This window comes from Sinohyriopsis cumingii, chromosome 1 (genome assembly GCF_028554795.1).
Source record: "Sinohyriopsis cumingii isolate HCF-2022 chromosome 1, ASM2855479v2, whole genome shotgun sequence".
Classification (NCBI taxonomy): Eukaryota; Metazoa; Mollusca; class Bivalvia; order Unionida; family Unionidae; genus Sinohyriopsis; species Sinohyriopsis cumingii.
Genome location: NC_142961.1, coordinates 89,583,167 through 89,605,130, shown reverse-complemented (window position 1 = coordinate 89,605,130; position 21,964 = coordinate 89,583,167). Strand labels below are relative to the sequence as shown.

The 21,964-nt window shown below is 36.6% G+C and overlaps 1 protein-coding gene across 1 annotated transcript in view; it reads left to right on the top strand.

Annotated features, from left to right (window-relative positions):
- The first annotated feature begins 264 nt into the window (after nt 1–264).
- Nucleotides 265–21,964, top strand: part of LOC149807314 (ribonuclease H1-like) — a 44,953-nt gene continuing 23,253 nt past the window's right edge. Inside the window, exons 1-4 of the mRNA XM_089965216.1 lie at nt 265–399; nt 9,497–9,600; nt 16,476–16,862; nt 19,928–20,033. Coding sequence (XP_089821342.1) covers nt 314–399; nt 9,497–9,600; nt 16,476–16,862; nt 19,928–20,033 — 683 coding nt within the window. The 5' untranslated portion in view covers nt 265–313. The remainder of the gene's footprint in view (nt 400–9,496; nt 9,601–16,475; nt 16,863–19,927; nt 20,034–21,964) is intronic.

Below are 21,964 nucleotides of genomic sequence, written 5' to 3'. Positions count from 1 at the left end.
ATGGATACGTTATTGATATGTGTACGTATTACATAGGTACGTTTTTACAGAAACAGGAACCAGGCTAGTTTAAACTTTGGTAGAAAAACATTCGGAAAGTCTCGTCTCTATTCCATGCAGGTCGAATAGCTGGGTGCGATGGAAATGGACGAAAGTATTCCGATTTATTGGTGTCGGTTTAGTCTGGTTTCCTGCTTATTATGCTTCCTGCGGAGTGCAACGCAAGGAGAATACTCAGCAGGGAACCAGACTAATGTTGGTTTGGAAAGAGACTCACATGTTCCGAATGTAGTCGGTATGTCTGCGAAGACTGATGCTACGGTTATTTATTAAAGGATTTGTCACAATGCCTTACTATGCAGTAAGAAAGGGTCGAAAAACTGGAATTTTCCATGACTGGTAATCAATAAAACAAAACCGGTTGAATTTATATTAGGTTTCAAATGGCACAAGCGTGCCCACGCATTCACTTTAAGTATTAAAGCAAAACTGGTAAAGGGGTCTCACACCAAAATGTGAAATCAATGCCTAAGGATAAAAGATTGTGGCTGGTGGACAAGTTATCACTTTTGTACATCTGTCCATCTTGGCCAATATTGTCAAGCTGTCCCCATCACTTGTATAAAGGTCGTGAAATCAAACTCTTTTCGGGAGAGGGCAGCTTAGTCCTACACTGTAAAACATCGACCTAGTCCTACATCATACATGTAAGACCTGACGCTAATATTTATGTTTTGGGCGTCAGGATCTTACAGCCTAACTAACAGCGCTGTTTAGTGTGTTTTGATGTTGTCTAAAATCGTAACGAAAGTCAAATTTTCAGGAATATCTCACACAACTGTCAACTTTTCTACAAAGTAAGGTAATAATGTTTTAGTCAGACTTTACTTACTCTGATGTCTTTTTTCTAATAAATTCAAACTTGCACAAAAAAAATCGACCTGTTTTCAAGTTTCTTTGGCCTACATTTCAGTTGATTGGAAAGCGATGAAAGCCGGGAATGCTGAAATCGGGTTAAGTGGAAATATTATTCTTTAATGAAACGAATACAAATATAATATGCCTATTGGAACTGTAAAGCAACATTTCGTTTCATTCAAGAAACATATCTGCCAGATGAACCTACTTAAACATACTTTGGCATACCTCTACTACTGTCGCATTGCAACAAATTCAAATGTATGTCAATGGAACATGAAAAGGCATCCATTTGCTAGTGTCATATTTTCATTCTGCCAGGATAAAGACAGCACAGTAAGCATATTAATTACACATACATTAGTGGAAGAGTGTTGATATATGCTGTCAGATATGTGAGGTATTCCTGAAACTTTGACTACTCATTTCGATGTCAACGACATCGGAACACATACAGGGCCGTTATTTGGATAGTAAGACATAGCACCTAAACAAAATCAACATGTGATGTGTCTTACATGTAGGACTAGACATCGACCATGATATTATGCTTTTGGGGGTCAAGCCCAAAACATAAATATCAGGGTTGATGTCTTATATTGAGGGACTAGGAGTAGCTTGATGATGTTACCTACTGAAAGAAGGAAACATATTTACCTGAACATAGTCCTACAGTGTAAGACATCGACCCTCATTTATTTTGGGGGTTGCCGTCTTACTCCATAATAATGGTGCTGTGTAACCTGTTCCAAGGTTGACTAACATTGGAACAAGAATTAAAACTTTCAGAAATAGCTCACAAGCTTGGCAGTCTGTATCGATGCTTTTCTACAAATTAAAGTCATATTGCTTTAGTCAGAGTTTACTTACACTGATGTCTTTGTTTCTAATAAATTAAAATTCTGACAGTGGGATCATACCTGTTTAATGCTTTGTTTTATTTTGGTTGATTTTGGATTTTACAGTGCACCAGCACTGTAAGGCTATATAGTGCCACGAAAAGGTTGTGATACAAAATATAAAATAAAAATATTAAGGTTTATTAACAATGAGCAATAAAAACACAAGAATGATATGGTGAAAATATATAAGGGTGATTAAAAGTACAGGGCTGAGCAAATCCCATAGCCTGACGTCCCGGACTAGTAATTTTTGACGTTGAGCAAGTAAAATTTTCCAAGTTGCTAGTCCAGGACAAGTACTTTTTAAAAAGGTCGGGCTAGTCCTTATTTTTGTGCTTTAATCACTATATCTACCTTTATTTGGCCAATCATGCCCTCCAGGTGTACTGATTACTTGATTCTACTCCTCTTTGTGTATACATTTACATCCTGTTACCGCTTGACTGCATATTGGGCTAAGCGACCAAATTATCGGCAAATCAAAACATGTCAAACAAAAGAAAGCCAGTATGACCAATTAGCAGTGTTGTAAGCGCTTTTGTTGCAGTGAGTTTACTCAATCTAGATCATAACCAGTGGATCACTATGATTTTAATCCAGCGAGTCAGTGTAATTGAATTAATGAAAGGTACTTTACTGACATCAGTGTTGGTTTCCTTTATGAACTGATTAAATGACAGTAATGATTCTTTAATTTATAATTGATTATACAGATGATTAACTTCCACGTGCGATATTGTGTTTGAAGTGAAACAATTACACTAATTAATGAGCTGTTTTGGTTTGTATTTAAAAGAGAAATTTGATCTTATGATGACTTTAGAAGTAGTTGTGAAGAAAGCTGATAGTTACTCTGCGGATAAAATGAGTTTGCTAAATTATTTTCGCAAGGAAGATAATAACGGCAATTCGGAGTAGGTAAATTTTTTGAAAATGGAGGGATAAAACGTAAGATGGATACTGAGTGTGCTTGTTATCCCTGTCTTGAATATATGACTCTGATGGTGGTAGACATATACATGGACATATTTTCAAATCCATGAGCTAAAACATTTATATACCTGAACCTGAAGAAGCCAAATGTATAACAACCAATGTTTTTAAAAATTAAATTCTTTTAAGAAATAATTACTTTGTATATTATTTCGTTTTTTTCTATGGATTAAGTACATACATCTCATCAAATACATACATCTCATCAAATCTCGGCAAGTGACTACCATTTTGGGACCAGTGAAAAGTAAGGTGGGTCTAGTGAAGAGTAAGGTGGGACTAGTGAAGAAAAAGGTGGGAATAGTGAATTTTCTGAAACCACTTGTCCTGGACTAGTGGTTAAAAAAAATATTTGCTCAGCCCTGCAGTACAATTGTTAGTTAAAAGTACTCAGTGGAATGTGGATTGCACACAACTATAGTTTGAATAAATTTTAACTTCCTTCCAAATATTTCAAATACAAGAGACATTAACATATCACAAAGTTCCTTCATGTGTTGAACATTGTAATAATGATGACATGTAGGTTGGAGATCTAAACAATATATCATTAAATGCTTCATGATGAAGGGTTAATTGCATGAAAGACAATCAGGATGGTCTTTACCCTTTAATATGTAGGATTGGGTTAATGTAAGTATTACTAGTTCTGATTATTGCAATGACTACTTTTTCCCTACAAATGGTTCTGTAGGAAGGAGGCCATTTGCCTAAGGTTGGCTTGATTAAATGGAACTTGTTATTAACAGTATCATTCCATGATGCCTGCCACTTAGTGATTAAGGATTTTATATTATTATATACTCCCTTTTTGCCCCCGTTAACTTTACATTGTCAAAATCATTAGGTATTCTACAATACCGAACACCTTGATATTGCACATACGTGCACAACACCTGTGAGTAAAAATAGTATAGTGTATTACGAATTACTTTGTAAACAAATCATGTACACTCATTTAGTAGACTTTAGGTTTTAGTTTATTATATTTGCTTGTGGATGAACTAAAACAGCTGTTTCGTCTATTTGAAAGTAGAGATGATAAAGTGAACAATGTAGATGAGTTTACTGTGTCACAAATGAAACTTTCAAACAAGCAAATGAATGAATGTGATATTCACAGTATTCACAACAAATGTGAGAGACACAGTATTGAAAATACCATTCTGATCATTTAAACAGTTATTTCGGAGAAATGTTTGTAACTTTTCGTTATTGGAATGGTTCAGACAATGACCATTGCTCTCTTGAGTACATAAAAGTAGCATTGAAAATGATACTGAGGGCAAGGGCTATCATATCTATTAGATACATACCATTTTATAAGTGAAAGTACTAAATTCTTAGGAAACAAATGCAACTGAAGGTATTAGTAGAAAAGTAAGGGCCTCTGCTGCTTTGTAATTTTGAGCGTTAACTTTGTCAGTGCTTAAAATGTCCACTAGCTTGATGCCTGGGGCCCCTCTAATTTTAGATCAGGCCTGTCCTGTATTCTAAGTGAAATGCCTGTCGGGCTTGTAAAAAAAATGTAATTTGCCTGAGGAAACTTTGATCATGCTGATTAAATTTGTAAATGTTTTTTTGAGATGATGACATACTTGACATAACATGGTGGAATCTAAATCAGATAACCACTGTCCTGCACGAAATGGAGATCTGAAATTGAAGCGTGACGTGTCTTGCTGAAAATACAATTTTGTACCCCCTGACACAATCGTGTTTCAAGAAAACATAATTTTCAGTAATCTTCAAAAAAAAAGAAAAAAAGAAAAACATTTTTTCAGTATATCCCAGTTACATGTAGCATGTAGCACATATAAATGGTAAATAGTCATGATTGGAGCTGCTGTAAAACTATCCCTTGGGCATTTTAAATAGTGGCAGTTAAAGAAAATGAGGTTAGGTATAAATCATCATTTCACATATTACTTAACTGACTGACAATAGCTAGTGAGAATTATTTGAAGGCTGCAGTGGGAGAGCCCATTGTGCTAATTAGGATAAGTAGGATCAGGAAGTGGAACAACTCATTACAGGAAAGGGATGCTAGATGCATATACAAGAACAAAAGTTATTACATATCATTGCCTTGAATGAGAATGTTTAAGTCATATGTATTATATTTTTGACAAGTTTGTGAGCAGCGGCAACGTTTCTTTGATGTCGGATTTGACTGCATGTAGTGAATGCAAAACATAATCATTTTAGTTGTCTGAATAGTGTTCAAGTGTAATTCAGTTTTGAAGCTGATTTAGTAAGCAATTAGCTAACAGTGAAGCCCAGCAAAAATAAATTTCAGAACTCTTGGGTGATGGAGTTTTACATTGTGAATCACATGAGTGAAACTCGGTTCTGACTAGATTCACACAGAGAATCCAGCAGAGAAGTTTGAACACCAGGACCATCCAGTCCCTAGTGATTGTAGTGATGAACAATAATGACACTTGCATTACTTTCAAATTCCTTTAAACCCTATTGAATTTACATTTGAATTGTAGTTATTCCAATGTCGTGTGACAATATTAAGAAAGGGGAAATTTTGGGCATGTGGAAATTAGAGTCTGGGCTTGTGGAATTTCAGCCAGTTTATTTAAGTCACCAGTCCAGGGCCTGTGTAAAAAAAAATTTTCTTTGAGCACTGTTTGTTGATACAATGTTTTAGATTTAGGCTAGTGATAGACACCATACATAATACAGGTCATAACATAGCTAGGGGAGCATGCAAGTGACAAGGCATAAACATGTCTTCTTTAGTTGGTAATAAGAATGACAAAAATATAATTTCATTTTTGCATATTTCTTTCCAAAATGTACTTTCTTACTTCTACAAATTTGGATTACATGAGCTATGTCATGGGTTCTAAAGCTTGATTACATATTTTGAAATTGTACTGTAATTTAGACTACATTCCAAGTGCAATAACATTCTCCATACTGCACTCAAAATGAATTGAACATTATATTCCATAGCATCTTTTTGATAATTACAATTGAAAGAGTTCATGTTTTTCCCACATTATGATTCCAAACATTCAATGACAAAACAGAAACACACATGCAGATTATTCAAGACACTTCCCTTGCTCCTCAAACCAGATGTACTTCATGTAGATAAATCCAGTCCATAATCATGAACTTTGATGATGAGAGTGTACAATAGAAGAAATCATCTTTATATTATTCATTTAAAATCATTTAAAGAATATTTATATTGAGCTTTTGTTTTAACAAATGCTCCAGTTTTTTAAATAAGTATTAATTTGAGTGTGGTCGCATGTAATGTGCAATGACGAGGTCTAGCTGGTGCCAGTGGCAGGAATGTGGTTGTCTCCATGACACCTGGTGAATCTTCATGCATTTGAAGAAGGTGTTGGTCACACATAGGCTTTAGGAGCAGCACATCTCCAGCAGTCGCTGACCATTCTTGTTAATCTTGCCCCATCCGTGAGAGCTGAGACAGGTGGACCAGGCCTCATGGTCAGTTCCCACTCTAGCATTGAAGTCTCCTAGTAGGTAGAGGCCTTCATTGTTGGGGATACTGGATATTGCCTAATCCAGAGCCTCATAGAACTTGCCTTTCACCTTGTGGGTGGAGCAGGGTTTTCAGGTGTACATGCTGAAGATTTTGGCTGGGCCTGAGGATGTTGACAGCAGGAGGGCAAGGATTCTCTCAGTACCTGATGACGGATGGTCAATGAAGGCTACTAGTGCATTCTTTATAGCGAAGCCTACACCATGCTGCCTAGGTTCATCTGAGGGCTTCCTTTGCCAAAAGAAGGTGTAGTTGGCTTCCCTGATGGTGCCGCTGTTGGCCAGTCAGGTCTCCTGGAGGCAGGCAGTGTTGACATTCAATTGGGATAGTTCTCTGTCAGTGATGGCAGTCTACTGTGCATCGTCGATTTGCTGCAGGTCAGTGTTGAATCCAAGACACATGGTCCTTATGTTCCAGCTTGTGAAACGAAGAACTGGAGTCTTCTTATTTCTTCTTTGAGTCTTGCCTGGTGGCAGAGTTTGTAGCCCACTTGTTGAGATGGTTCTTTAAGCTCTACACACCCAGTGAAGCAGGCAGGCCATTGTAGGCAGCACCTTACTGACTGGGGGCTGCCCAGCTTGAGGCGGGCAGTAGCTGTCCAGTGAAAAATGTTTATCTCTCCCACTGTCGGATGCAACCCCTGGCGCCAAGCTCTATGCCAATTTTATGACTTTGAACCCGGTAAACTGCTACATCCTGTGTTGTGCTGACTCCTTACTACGGCATTGGAGTGTCCTCTCCAGTGGAGCTACGAAGCCTGGGCAGGGTGGTATGGAAAATCAGCTGTTTCCTATGGAGTAGATCCCCCTCTCTACGCAACTGGTGGACCCAAGGGAACAACTAATGCTGATAATGCTTGGAACCAACAGCATTGCAGGAGTTGCCAGAATGATGTTGAAGTCAATATCAGACTGCCTTAGGGACTCTGTCTCCAGATGTTCTGTCTGGGTTTACTCCCTTAGTCTTTCCCATGAGTGGGTATAGCTGCAAGGCAGCGGATGCTTGGAATCAGAGTTTTCCTTCTCCTAGATGAGCTACCATTCTAAGGTTTACGAGTCCCATCTGCCCAAAGCAACTGGTTTTAAGGTGCCAGTGGTCCACCTTTACCCCTTCTCCTGTTAGTGGAAACCTGGTCCACTGGACTTTGAAGCTAAGCTACTCGCAAAGGCCAGGAGCTGGATTTTAGTTGACAGAGGCTATCAGAGACGCTAGCCATATGGGGCATTTCTGGAGAAGTGGGGCACTTGTCTTCCACTCCCACCCCAGCAATGTCATCCTTGGACCACAACAACCACTCACGATTGTGTAGTTTTCTGGTTGTCATCCTTTGAACACATGTCGGTCTTGCATGTTTTGGACAGAAGTTATTCATAGCTTGGGGGGACAAAAACATTGCATGCAAGGCTTTGAACCATATATTTTCTGGACTGCAAGATGGAGAGCAGCAATAAGTGTCAGTTTCAGTCTCGCAGAATTGTGGACTGGATATGAGGATCATTATCCTGTACCCCTTCCCAACCTCAAGAACTGGACAAAGTCATGACAGCCCTTCACAACTGGACTTGGCCATACAACTCTGATCACAATGGACCACGACCACAATCAGTCATACAGCATCAGCCACCAGAAAAAGAACTTGTCCTATTCCCCGACTCGCATATGATGTGAAAATAACAACAATAACTGGGTCATCTCAAGTGTGGTAACACAGAATTTCCAGTACAGGTTTCTTAGACCATACCCAAAAACTTGGGAAATTGGCTCTTATGCAAAATGACTATCCCCACATGTACAAAGCAGAGATATATGTCAGTAGACTGAGGTTGATCTGTTGTGGCTGAGTAGCATGGTTCAGAGACATGGCATCATTACCTATGGATAAAAAAAATTCCTGGTTGATTTACTGGTACAGTAAGAACTCTGGAAGAAAGTTCAGTGTTGACATTTTGTTATACTTACTTGACAACTATGAATTTTACTACAGAGATTTGATGGTATTTTGCAATTTGGAATCCTGCAAGAACAATCTGTTATGGAAGATGAAAGTCCCATATGTTATTTACGTGTATTTTGAATGCCAGAAAGTTCCTATGGATGCTTTGCTTTCTAAAGCCGCCCTTTTATCAGGTGTGATGGGGTGACTAAGCCACTAATGTTGTATCATGCGCATGGCACTATTGCCCTTAGCTGGATGAAGTCTTTCTTAAATCGCTTGAGGTTACAGAAAATGGATCTATCAACAGCTTGTCCTGTCCACAGTTGAAAATAAATCAGTTCATTGGGGAGTCAGTGATAGAAGAATACAAAAGGAAGTTTGAGTTACTGTCTCTCTGTTAAAGAGTACAGTAATTATAACAAAGTTTCTTTTTAATAGGATATAGATCTCTTTGACAGAACAATTATATGCTTCAAACTTATGGCAACCAATGAAATTCTCTATGTGTATTTCTTCTTTTATAGTGCCCCAACCTTCTTTGACTGCAACTGTACAAAAAATAGTTTTTTTTATCCTAACAACCCTGTTTACACATTTTTTAAATATTTTTTGCCACCCTAAAAAAACATTTTGGTGACCCCCCAGAACATCCTCATGACCCTTATTGGGTTGGGAACCTATTCTCTAGTATATGTTGCATATTTGGTCTGGCATTAAATCCTAAAACAACAACAAACAACTTTACTTTATTCTGATGATAGTTTATACTAATAGAAATCAATTTTATTGCTGACTGTAATTATTCTGTATTTCTTTTTTCAACATCTTTCCTGTTCTTTACCTTCCATTAACGTTATTTGTACAGGCCATGTATTAGACTGGTAACTCATAAATATATGATAATAAACTTGTTTTCCTAGGCTGTGAACTCAACCTGTTACATGTTAAAATGGTTACTTAATGTAGGAATGGTCAGGCTCACCATAAAAAAGGCATTATGCTATGAATTGCATGTGTTAGCTGTTATTAGTGTAAAATTACACCTTGACATATGTGTAATTTGAAAGTTTTCTAGTTACACATTATGATTTTAGTTACTGCATTATGATTCTTTAGGTCACCAGAGGCTTTCAGTCAACATTTTAAGTTCAATTTTTAGTCTTAATGGTAACTATTTCAGGTCCAACTTGGAATTATGGTGTTTATTTCTTGTAGGGAGTCATGTCGTGAACAAGTGAATGGTTTTGCTGGAGCCCGGTACAAAAAATTCTCATCAGAGGCAGAAGCCCAGGGCTTCCTACGTTCTGAGGATAATAAACGTAAGATCTTCTACCGAATTCTTGAGATTATACAACTTCAGGCCTTCTGTTATTGACATAATATGTATAAAAGCTTCTCAGCTGGGTGTACTGTGTCTTGGTGTATGTTTTGTACTATACATGTTGCAAGTCCCATATTCTTATCTTGGTGTATGCAGTTTTGTGCTCTACATGCTGCAAGTCCCATATTCTCATCTGGGTGTATGCAGTTTTGTACTGTACATGCTGCAAGTCCCATATTCTCATCTGGGTGTATGCAGTTTTGTACTGTACATGCTGCAAGTCCCATATTCTCATCTGGGTGCATGCAGTTTTGTACTGTACATGCTGCAAGTTCCATATTCTCATCTGGGTGCATGCAGTTTTGTACTGTACATGTTGCAAGTTCCATATTCTCATCTGGGTATATGCAGTTTTGTACTGTACATGTTGCAAGTTCCATATTCTCATTTGGGTGTATACAATTTTGTACTGTACATGCTGCAAGTCCCATATTTTCATCTAGGTGTATGCGCTTTTGTACTGTACATGCTGCAAGTCCCATATTCTCATATGGGTGCACATTGTTGTATACTGTATATTCAGCAAGATTAATATTCTAATTTGTGTGCAATTATTGGCAGAGTTTTGACAGTTTCATCACTTCATTAGTGGCCATTGTTGCCCATTTCTTTACTGAAAGTTGCTGCTGTAGCTGAAATAGATTACAGAATTGAGCAATCAAGATGTGTGTTGATTTTGTATTAAGTCCACATGCTATGGCAGAATTAATGTTACTAGAATGTAATAAATACTTTGATTTTTTTTATAACTTTTTCAATACCTGTCGAGTGATGGGTTGTTATGCTGTCACTGTGGTGGGTGTGTTACGGTTGGCGTGGGGTGCTTCCAATATACTATTTAAATTATTATAGAAGTCCCATCCAGGCTCGATTTTGGTTGGAAGCTAAATTAGTGAAAGATTGATGTAAAGCTCCGAGCCCCCAGTCAGCAATGCCGACGGTTAAATGATTGAATATACAAAAAAAGTGAAGTTCTACGAATAACAATTTAATGACAATTCAATAGTAAACTGATCAAATTTCCCCAAGTACTCTCCTTCTGCTCAACCCTGTGATAGCCTGTTGCATCATTTGATTTGTAGTGTGAGATAACTTTCCACATGTCCTTTTATTCTACTCATCTGTGTATTCTTCTCTCTATATTCTTCTGTATTCCTCAAATTCCTTCTCCTCTTCCTCCCGACTTTCTCCAAATTCCTTCTCCTTCTCAACTCCTATACTCCTCTTCGACTCTATTTCCTTCTCCTCCTTGACTGTCTTCACCGACTAGACTGCTCTGCTAGTCTCAATTCTGTCTCCCCTCTTAGAGACTTGGGACTTAACTGAACCGGAAGTTCTGTCCCCCAAAAAGTTTCCTGTGAAAACACAAGGATGTTACAGTATTTTCCTAAGCCTTCTCATCTCACAATACACCCAGCCTATCATCAGATAACGGCTATTAAATTTCTTCGGTCATGCATTCATTCACATGGAAATACTCATATGTTCTTGTATGGTAAAACAACATCATAATAAAAGCACAGTAACAATTACTTCTCATAAATACTTCATTAAAATTGATCAGTACATATTCCTAATCCCATTATACTAAACAGTATCACAAAAGACACATTTCTTTCCATTACAACTCATACAAAGTACACAAATATTCAAATGTCCATGCTCTGATATATCCACATTTACTAATCTTACACACTTCAACCATTTTCCAAATTCACAATTCAGGCATGTATAAAATGAAACATATCACATGAATAAATGCACTAGGTTACTACGAAGTAATCTAATAGTGAATTACAAAATAATTCTGACCACAAGCTAACAATCTACATAATTCTTTACATAATACTCAAATATGCATGTAAATGAACACTACAAAACTTTAAGGTAATTCTATGAACTAAACGTTCCTGGTAATTAAGTATACACACTACACATAATTAAAATTACAATGCCGTAATATTCTGCAAAAATTGAGGAAATAACCTACTGACCTTTATGAAGCTTTGTCTTTCCTTAGAATCTCCTCTCTAAGTTTTACCGCAAATTACGAGTGGCTTTCTTGGAGTCACTGTATATTGCTCATCAATCTTCCTAGGCAAGACTACATTTTTGCTTGCTAGTTAGAAGCCATAATTTAGATCGAAACTGTTATCACACCCTTCATCTCAATTCCAATTGGATGTCTCTTTGATTCAATCCAATCAAACTTAGCGGACAATGTCCTTCTCGCTGTCTGTCTACGTGGGGACAGATTTAGAAGATGCCCCTGTGTCTAGCGGTTCCTCTGATCTTAGGACAAAGCCATAACACCTAGGTGGGAAGTTGCGCTATCTAACACTTGTGCCGATTCAAGATGACAGATCTTCTCTCTGGTCATGGTAACCTTGCATAAGAGATTAACTTGAGCCTGCGGCAGGGGCCCTGAGTGGCAGAGTGGTCTAAAGTGCTCTCTGTTATGGATCACTGCCATCTCACCTCTGTCTGCGTGGGTTCGAGTCTCAGATTCAGCCAATGTTTGTATGTGAAAAAGCTTGCCAGTAGCTTCTAGTGGGTCATTGGTTATTTCCAGGGTTTTCCTGGGTTCTTCCTCTACCATTAATGCTGGCCGCCATGTATAGCCTATCATGTGCTGAAAATGGCATCAAACCCTACAACAGCAACTAGCCTGTGGCAGTGTTTAGACAGCAACCATGGCTTGTACTGATACCTTAGTTTATACACGACTTATGAACTGGGCTGAGCAAACATGACTATACCCCTGCAATCAAAATTGTGTGGTATCATAGGTTTTAGTCATCTGTCAAGGACAAGTGTTTTTATTTGTTGCTGGATGAAAATTTATAAGATTCCATGTGTTTCACCTGGCCTCTGAAAGAACTCTATTAATTTTGAGGCCAGTAGCTTCAAGGTCATTGGCACTTAAAAACAATAAAATTGTCATATGCATTTAATTCTAGTAGATAACTTTAATTTCAGTAAGACTGAGTTAAATGAAATTATTACATTTATTCCTTTATGCAGCAGAAATAACCGTATTGGCTTGGAGATCTGTGGTTCCAAGTTCAAAGTAATTCTTAGCTCACCTAGCAGCAAGGTCAAGTGAGCTTACAGTATGGTCCTGCATCAGCGCTACATTGTGAATTGTGTTTGTCCATCCATAATTGCTTATAACCACCAAGAATCCCATATTTCTAATCCAAATTTCAATCAAACTTGGACTATGGATTTATATGAACAAAATCTCTGACAAATTCAATAATGAGTGAGAGCCATGCATAATAATGAGATGATTTTGAATTAGGTATTTTAACTTTGTTACCACTCTGTTGGCCATCTTTCTGGCCAGTTTTGATATAAGTTCGATAATGAGCAAGATCCATACATACTCGTGATGTGATGAGGCATTGGATTGGCTGAGCTTGTTACCACTTGCCTCGTTTCTGATCTGATTTGGATGAAACTTGGAATACATGCTTATATCGTTAGGATCTCTGAAGAGTTGAGTTATGAGGAAGATCCAAACATTTTAATTAGGTGATTTTATATTTGATTGTCTGAACCTCTGGAAGCCATATTTCTGATCATGTTACGATTAAACTTGAAATATGTTCTAAAGTCATCAACTGGTGCATGGGTCAATAATAAGTGAGATCCATGTATATTAAATGATTTTCCATCCAAGTGACTGCCACTGTTACCACTCTGGGGGGGGGGGGGGCATGTTTCTGACCCTATCTTGGAATATTTGCTTATATCATCAGGATCTTGTATAATTTCAATATTGATGTTGTTCACATATTAATGAGTTGCTCTTGCATAAGGCAGCAACACTTACCAAATGGTTTAAATATATACATGGATTACAATAAGTGAAATGATGCCGTTTAATTAAATAGTTATTAACTAAATATTCCCCTTGTGTGCCTGCTAGACTTACTGAAGAGCTGACAGCTATTGCAATTTGCTTGCTGTACTTTGCTCATTTTGTGATCATTTCGTTTGCTGCACATCAATTATCTCTTATTATGATAGGATTCAGTTTGTAAGACATGTTTTTGTTGAATATGTTGTTGTGGGGTTTAATGCCATTTTTCAGCACACAATAGGCTATACATGGCGGCCAGTATTAATGGTGGAGGAAGAACCCAGGAGAAACCCCAGAAAGAACCACCGACCCATGAGAAGCTACTGGCAGGCTTTCTCGCATACCCACATTGGCCGAATCTAAGACTTGAACCCACACAGACAGAGGTGAGATGGAAGTGATCCATAATGGAGAGTGCTTTAGACCACTCGGCCACTCTGGACCCCAAAATGTTGAATATATCTGACAGTTGCAGTAATGCATCCCAAGGATTATTGTAATATTATTCATTACTGTTACATGTACATATATGTATATGATGAGATATTTCATAATGGAACTATAATTCTGAATGATTTTGTAATATCTACAGTGGCTAAGAAGTGATGCAGTGGCTTGCAAACTTTAAACTTTCTTTTAAAATAAAATGTCACTAATCAAAGGTTCTGTTAACAAACATGTTTTAAGGTAAATACTGCAGTTTCAAGAAAATTTTATCAGCATTATAAGTAAATACAAGATGTGAAATATATAATTTTAATTGTAACAGGTATTTCCTGCGTCCTGTTTATATATACTAATTTTGTAAACTTTTACAGGCAATAAACTAAATTTAGACATTTACAAATGTAAATATCGACACCTTTATTTCTTGCATCCAACTGGCTGAGTTTGTTTTAATTCTGTAAATCATGTTTCTAATCCCATTTTGATTGATTGATATTGAAATATGTACTTGTATCATCAATATCATGGATGGGTTAGATATAAATATCTTGGATCTGATTGGCTTAAGTTGTTACTACTCTGGAATTCATATTTGTGATTCAGTGTTGATAAGACTTGCAATATATGCATATATTATAAAGATTTTGGAATGTCAGTAATGTGTGAGATCCGTGCAGATTTAAGATGTGACCTTTTATTTGATTGCTGAGTATATTGCCACTCTGATCTGATATTGATCAAACTGAATGTGGGCTTTTATTATCATAATCCTGGTCAATATCAAATTAAGCAAGATCCTTGCTTGTTTATGATGTGAATTTGTATCTAATTGGCTAACCTTGTTACCACTCCAGAAGCCATATTTTTGATTTGTTGATTTTGGATTCATCAAAATCTGGATGACTTTGATTATAAGCATACACCTTTATCTTTAGAAAGAGTTAAAGAGGCAAAATCAACACGAGTGAAAATTTCAGAGAGGTTCATATAAGATGTGTTCTTACATTACCATATAAGCCTTTTTAATGAAATGGTCAACTTTTGAGTTATGCAAGCCAGGTAAGCAATATCAGGTCCACTTTGGCCTCTTTTTAGTAATAGATTTGACCACAGCATTTAATGTCTTGATAATAACACAAATACTAACAAAAGGCACTTGTATGACACTTTGTACATATGTTCCTGTCAATGCAAGAAAGGATTTAGGATGGGTCATTCCTTCAAGGTCAAGGTTGCTGTTGATACAAATTGATTTAGTCTTTTCATTATTTTTCTGAACCAGACATAAGTTCTCTTGCAACAAGTTGTTAGCTTGAAGTTTAGGGTCAGTGTTACTGAAAATAGATTTTGTCATTTCACACTTGCATTTGATTCTTAATAGTAACTTAAATTTTCATTTCAATGAAATTTGGTCCGTAGGTTTCCCATTTCCTGAAAAAGAGTGATGGACAGCTTATTTCTTGGGACATTTTAGGACAGGAACAAATCTTATCTGTGTCAAGTTTGACCGTGGAATACTGTTGGAATCAAATCTGTAGGTCTTTTGTTGTGTGCTCTAAAGTATACTGCAGAAATATCGAGTAACTAGTCTTATGCTGGCAAGGTATCGTATGCCATTTGTGGTACTCTATTTTGTAACGAATGGGATGCTGTGGTGCTTTTAAACCTGCATTTTGAGAATTGAACTAAAATCCATCGTGCATCTTCCATTCAAAATTGCAATTTATAACTTCTCAAAAAAAATCACATAACACAATTTGACCAACTTTGAAGGAATGGCATGAATTTCTTCAAAATTTGTTAAGATGATTGCAATCTGCCATCAGATATAGCCATTTTTGCAAAATATATACTAAACTTTAAAAGATGTCTTATCAAAAGAATTTGAGAGAAAGCTTTGTGGCATCATAGTCTTTCAGATTTATCAGTTTGGTTCCAGTCTGCTATCAGATGTGGCCACCATTAGTGGAAATATAACATTTGTTTTTACAATTAAATCTTCTCAGAATTGCTGTGCTGAATTAAACCAAATTGACAGAACACATCCTGATATGAGGGTCTTTCAAAATTGTTCAAATAACACAAGCCCAACATCAACATGGCCTCCACTTCTAAAAATAGCACAAAATTGAAATTACTTCTTTGAAAAGAAAAACAGCCATCAAATATGGATGAAGGTATTAAAACTGAAGAAACCATGAAATAATTGGTTTCATAATATGTGCAATCAATAACATAGAAAGGAATTTCTACACTCCAATATTTTGGCCATTAGGCAGATGTTAGACAGGTGAGCAATCTCATGCCAGCTTGGGCCTTTTGTTTATGATTCACTTTGTCAATTTGTTTATCAGCCTGCACATGTATCCATATGTTCATCCTCCATGTCAGGGTCGTAACTCTTGCTTCAAAACACATGTTGAAAAGATACTTAGACTCCGTTGTATTTATTCTTTATCTCTGAAATAATAAAAACTGATATGAAATTATTATTTCAGCTGGATCATCAGGTGGATGTACAGACCGCTCATCAAATGACCAGAAAGGAAAAAATAGATCTAGTCAGTACTTTTTCAACACCAAGCATCCCCATGGTGCTAAGGATTCCAGTGACTTACCTGTGTACCCAGTAGGGCAGCATGCTTCCTTGGTTGGGGTGAAGACTAAGATCAGCAAGCCATGTACACAGATAGTTGGCCAGGGTGTCAAAAGGATGTATTGTACAGATACCCCACCAGACAGTAATGACGGTGATGATGAGAAGTTAAACAAGAGGAGACGTATAGTGTCTGAGCTCCTTGATGATTTTGATCGTGCTGCACAGAGCATTGTGTCACCAGGTTCATCATTAGATGCTGGTCCTTCTGTTTCCAGCCATGTAAAAAGTAAATAAATGTAGTGTTATTGTGTTATCATGTAGATTAAACTTACTGCGAAGTTAAATATATTTGGCTGTATTAAAAGTCGGTATCACTTTCATGAATGTTGAGATTCTCTATATTAAAGTTTTTCTTGGGTAAATACTCTGAAAACATAATTTTACCAGAATAAGGAAAATGGAATTCAAACAGAATGCAGAAGAAATGCAGACAAAATAATGAACGCAATATGAAGAAAATGGAGAATTCAGATTCAAAATATAGAACTTAGATGAAATAAAATATGAATGTATTTGATGAATGGATTAAATGGCAAATTGGAAGGTATGGGTGGAGCTTTTGTAAAACCCACCCATAAAAGGATTGTGAAACAGCAGGATTGTTTCCTAGAGTATCTTTTCTTTGCAGTTAGACGGTTAAAATTATACTCAAGAAATATTTTAAATACTGGAGTTTTCAGGAGCTTTGCCCCTTGGGCGTCACTGGGTTCAGTACCAAAGACCTCACTTGTTTGTTTCACTCCAATTATATAATATTTCTGGATCCACTTCTGATTTAAAAGTTATTTTTCTTAAGCTGCCATTAAATGTCCATGATTCATATGGTAATCCAGCTTCAGCTCCTTTGTACTGACAGGCAGTTTTTGACCCCGTGCAAGCTATGACATTGTTCTGGTCTAGGCAGATGTAATCATTGACTCTCTTTGATGTGATGATAATGTCACCACTGGTTGTATCTGTACAAATGAAATATGAAGTAAAATTAACTGTCAAATACTCTACAGCTATATTTGTACATTTGTTGCAGACAAATAATTTATTTCCCTAGAATCCAAAGTGAACATTTAAAAAGAAAATACAGTATGTGAATTAAATCCGAAATAGTCCTAAATGTTCTTTCACAGTCCAACAGTATAGAGTATTCCGAAACAATTGCAATCTCAAATGTGCTGATGTGCCAGTAGCCTGGAATAGTGTTGATTTGCTAACTGTCCTGATATATCACTATGATATAATTAAAAATGTAAATGAATTCACAATAATCCCAAAATAGTGACTTAGTTGTAAAGTATTAATGAGCATTTTGTAATTCAAATTAATAAGTTAAATACAAATTTCCAATCAATTTCTGATGGAAACAAACCTAATATAAAAACCTAAGTCACAATAAGAGGAAGAAGATGAGAGTCAAAAGTTCATTTGTAGAACATTCTAAGTTGTAAACATGGTCTAATCTTTTAGTTTAATTTTACTGAAGAACAAGGTAAAAGTCAGGTAGAATAGGAAATCCAAAGGGGAAAATCAATGTCCTGAACTCAGATCCAAGTAAATATGTTTTCCTACATGTAATAATTATCTTAAAATGTAATCTGTAATTTACAATCATAGACAAATATTAGCTATGTAATATGTTGTTTATTTTTAAAAAATGACATTACTCACGTAGGCCCAAACTCCTACCTCGGTTAAGGACAAAGGTCAGTGACACAGTACAGATCAAATATACATAACACACACACACACACACACACACATACATAAGGTATAACAGCAATGGTTGTCTCTCTTTGTCACTCATGAAAATGGAAAACCCAGCTTTAGTAAATACCTGTTTGTTTTGTTCCAAATGAGCAAATATGAAGAAAAAGTTGGATGAGTGTGATAAACACATAATCTAAAAGAATTTCTGACGTCATTAATAGATGAAGTTTATGTATGAATGGAATGAAAACAGAATGGAAATGGAATACAATCAGAATACAAGCAGAACACAAATGAAATGCAGATTTGGTATAATTACCAGTTTCAGGATCTGTATATTACCAGTTTGGTTGCTACAAACCATGGTTCTTCACTGAAAACAGTACATTTTTTCTGCAATAAACAAACTGCTATTTTCTTTATGATTAGTTCCGATTTATTGATTCTGTGGGATACTAACATCCTGGAACCATTTCCAGCATAATTCATTAATCTCATCATTTGGTATGATCGTCTATGATCTCTTACACTCAGATTAACGTTGCTGTCAAAATGAACAATACTATCTCACCTTATGTTCCATGTATCTGAATTCACTCTGCTCCTTGCAACTATATGATCAATTTTTCAACTATCCAGCAAACAAATTACTTCGATCCTCATTTGTGAGGATAAATACTGCTTTGCTTTTGCTGCTGACATGTTGGCATATTTGGTTTTGACTAACAGTATGACTGAAATACAGTAAGTGCGATAAAGATATGAAATGTTTAAACATTGATTCATATGGTATGCCTTTATCTAAACAATGCCTTGCTCATCAAACAAAAGAAGTTCAATTTGCATGCTTGGAGTGGTCACTGGTGATATACTCCAGTGACTGCTTAATGCAGGTTGAAACGATTGTTTGGGTAAGAAACACATGGCCACTCAATGGAGAAGGCAGGTGGCTGTTAAATACAGGACATTTATGTAGAGAATTTGCCTGTGGTGGTTGGGGATTAGAATGGCCATTGTGACCAGGTGACTGCTGAGTACAATTCACCATTGTGATAGGTTTGACTGCTTACGAAATCATACCCCTTGCACCCTGTTATCACATCATTAGAATGATGTGTTGATTTGGCTCATTCCAGCTGATTTAAGAATTACACTGTAGCCCCTTAGGCTAACAAAAAAAGAACCTGGTAGCCCAGTCAGAATGTATTATTTGAATATGGAACTGTAAGATGTGAGACTCACCATTTATGTTCTTATATGTCATTAACATTGTAATCATTCTGAAAGGCCTTTTTAAAAAACTAAGATACAGTTCATGCTCTTATGTTGTTTAGTTTTGCTCTATCTGTCTTCAGTGTATATCAGGCAAGATCCACATTTTGGTAGCCCCTGGATTATGGGCACAAGATTTGTTGGACTCTTGTATGAATGCTGGTACTGTATTCAAGTTGAATGGTTTTATTACAGCTGTTATTTTATGTAATTTTAGAGTAATGTAATGTAATCTGTGATATTGACAGGAGATATATGACTTTACAGGGATAGCAGGCTGCCCAAATTGTAAGAGTGTTTTAAATGATTGCTTTACAGGTGGACCGAAACGTATTGCAGTCTACACAGATGGAGCATGCGAGAATAATGGGAGATGTGGAGCTGTAGCAGGGATAGGGGTGTACTGGGGAGATGACCATCCTTGGTAAGTTTGGATATCACATTTAATTACTTGATGTAGGAAATACAAACTTCATAGGTTCTTGCTTGTTTCAAAGTGATCACTACTATGTATTAATTATGCACAAGTTATAACTTGCAAACTTATGTACCTTTGGAACTGAAGATTTGGAGGTGCTCCTATGAGCATGGGCAATTTTATGTTTTAAACAGATTGTTTTAGGAAGAACATAGCTTAAATTACATGACTTGACATGTGTTACATTCAGTGTAACAAGTTATTACAACAAACAGGTAATGTGCTCAAATATTTGGAACTGTGTTGTTAAACTTTCAACATACATGTATGTCCTTTAAGCTGGTTCACAGAGGGATAATATCCAAAATTGCATATGGAATCACCCAATAGCAGATTACTTGGTGGCAATGAGGCACAGTGGTAGAAAATGTTTGGACAAGAAAAGTAGGTAATGAGACTTTTGCCTATGATAAGCAGTAACCCTCACAATGAATCCAGCATGTTTTAAGACTGCTTACAGCAGTGTCCAAGGAGTGGAGCTTAACGCAAAACTTAAAATAATCACTGGAGCAGGAAAATTACCCCACATTGAATATACCCAACAAGTTTCATGACATAATGGAACTAACAGCAAAACTTAACGTGTGATGATTCTACATGCATTTATATCAGGAAACCTGAGCTAAGTGTGAAACTTAGTGTGGTCATTAGAGCATGAAAAGTAAGTCACTGTGACCTCCTTTGCCTGCATTGGTCAGTACCTCCCAAAATACACCCATCAAGTGTTCATGACAAGGATGAAATTGAATGCAAAAATCTAAAATAATCATTGGAGCTTAAAAACTAGGTCACTGTGACTTTTGCCAGTAGTGAGTAGTATCCCTTCAAGATTTATACACCTGTCAGGCTTCATGATGGTATATACAACAGCTTACAGAAAATAAAGCTCTGAGTTGAATGCAAAAACTTAATAGCCATCTTAGAAATCTTGTTATCATTGCTACTCCTGAATTGAAAGTCATTCTGAAATGGGGTTTTCAGTAGAAGACTTGATGATGTCTGGTTGGTCCTAAATGAAAGTGGTGCTAATCTGATGTCTGATATGGCCACCACTGTGTTTTACCTGGAAATCATTTTTGCTAATCCTGAATGTATGAATGTATCATTGAGTTTTCACTAAGACTGCTTATGATATCTGGTTGGTCTGAAATGAAAGTGGTGCTGATCCGATGTTCAGTATGACCACCACAGCAATCATCTTGAAAATCTTGTATCACTACTTCTTCTGAATGACAAATTATTAACATGGGGTTTTCACCAGAAGACTTCTGATGTCTAATTGGTCCGAAATGAAAATGGTGCCGGTCACACATCCAATATGGCTGCCACAGTGGCCATCTTGAGAATCTTATTATTATGAATGGATGGTTGTATGGACATAAAGTTGTACTAAACATCTTCTTATGATGTCCATTAGGTCATAATCAAAATGCCATTCAGTATGGCCAAAATGGTAGCCATCTTGAGAATCTTTTTATCATTACTTCTGACTGGTTATATCAGCATGAAGTTTTCAGAGACATTTTGTGATGTCTGGTTGGTTGTAAATCAATATGGTGACAATTTGACCTTCAATATGGCCACCACAATATTCATCTGGAAAATCTTATTTCTACTTCTCTTAGATTGCTAGTCATATCAACATTGTGCTTTCACCAAAAGACTTCTTATGATACCTGCTTGGTCCCAAGTCAAATGGTACCAGTCTGACATCTAGTATTTCGGCAGCTGGTGTAAAAATGTTATTATTGCTGAAGATTATCAGAGATGATTTCTGCACTCGGCAGTTAAGAAAATGGTCTTACCTCAGATTCATGAAAATCCTTTCCACCCAGTAGAGCATAAGTTCCTTTCAGGGACTCCATTTTAAAGAAATT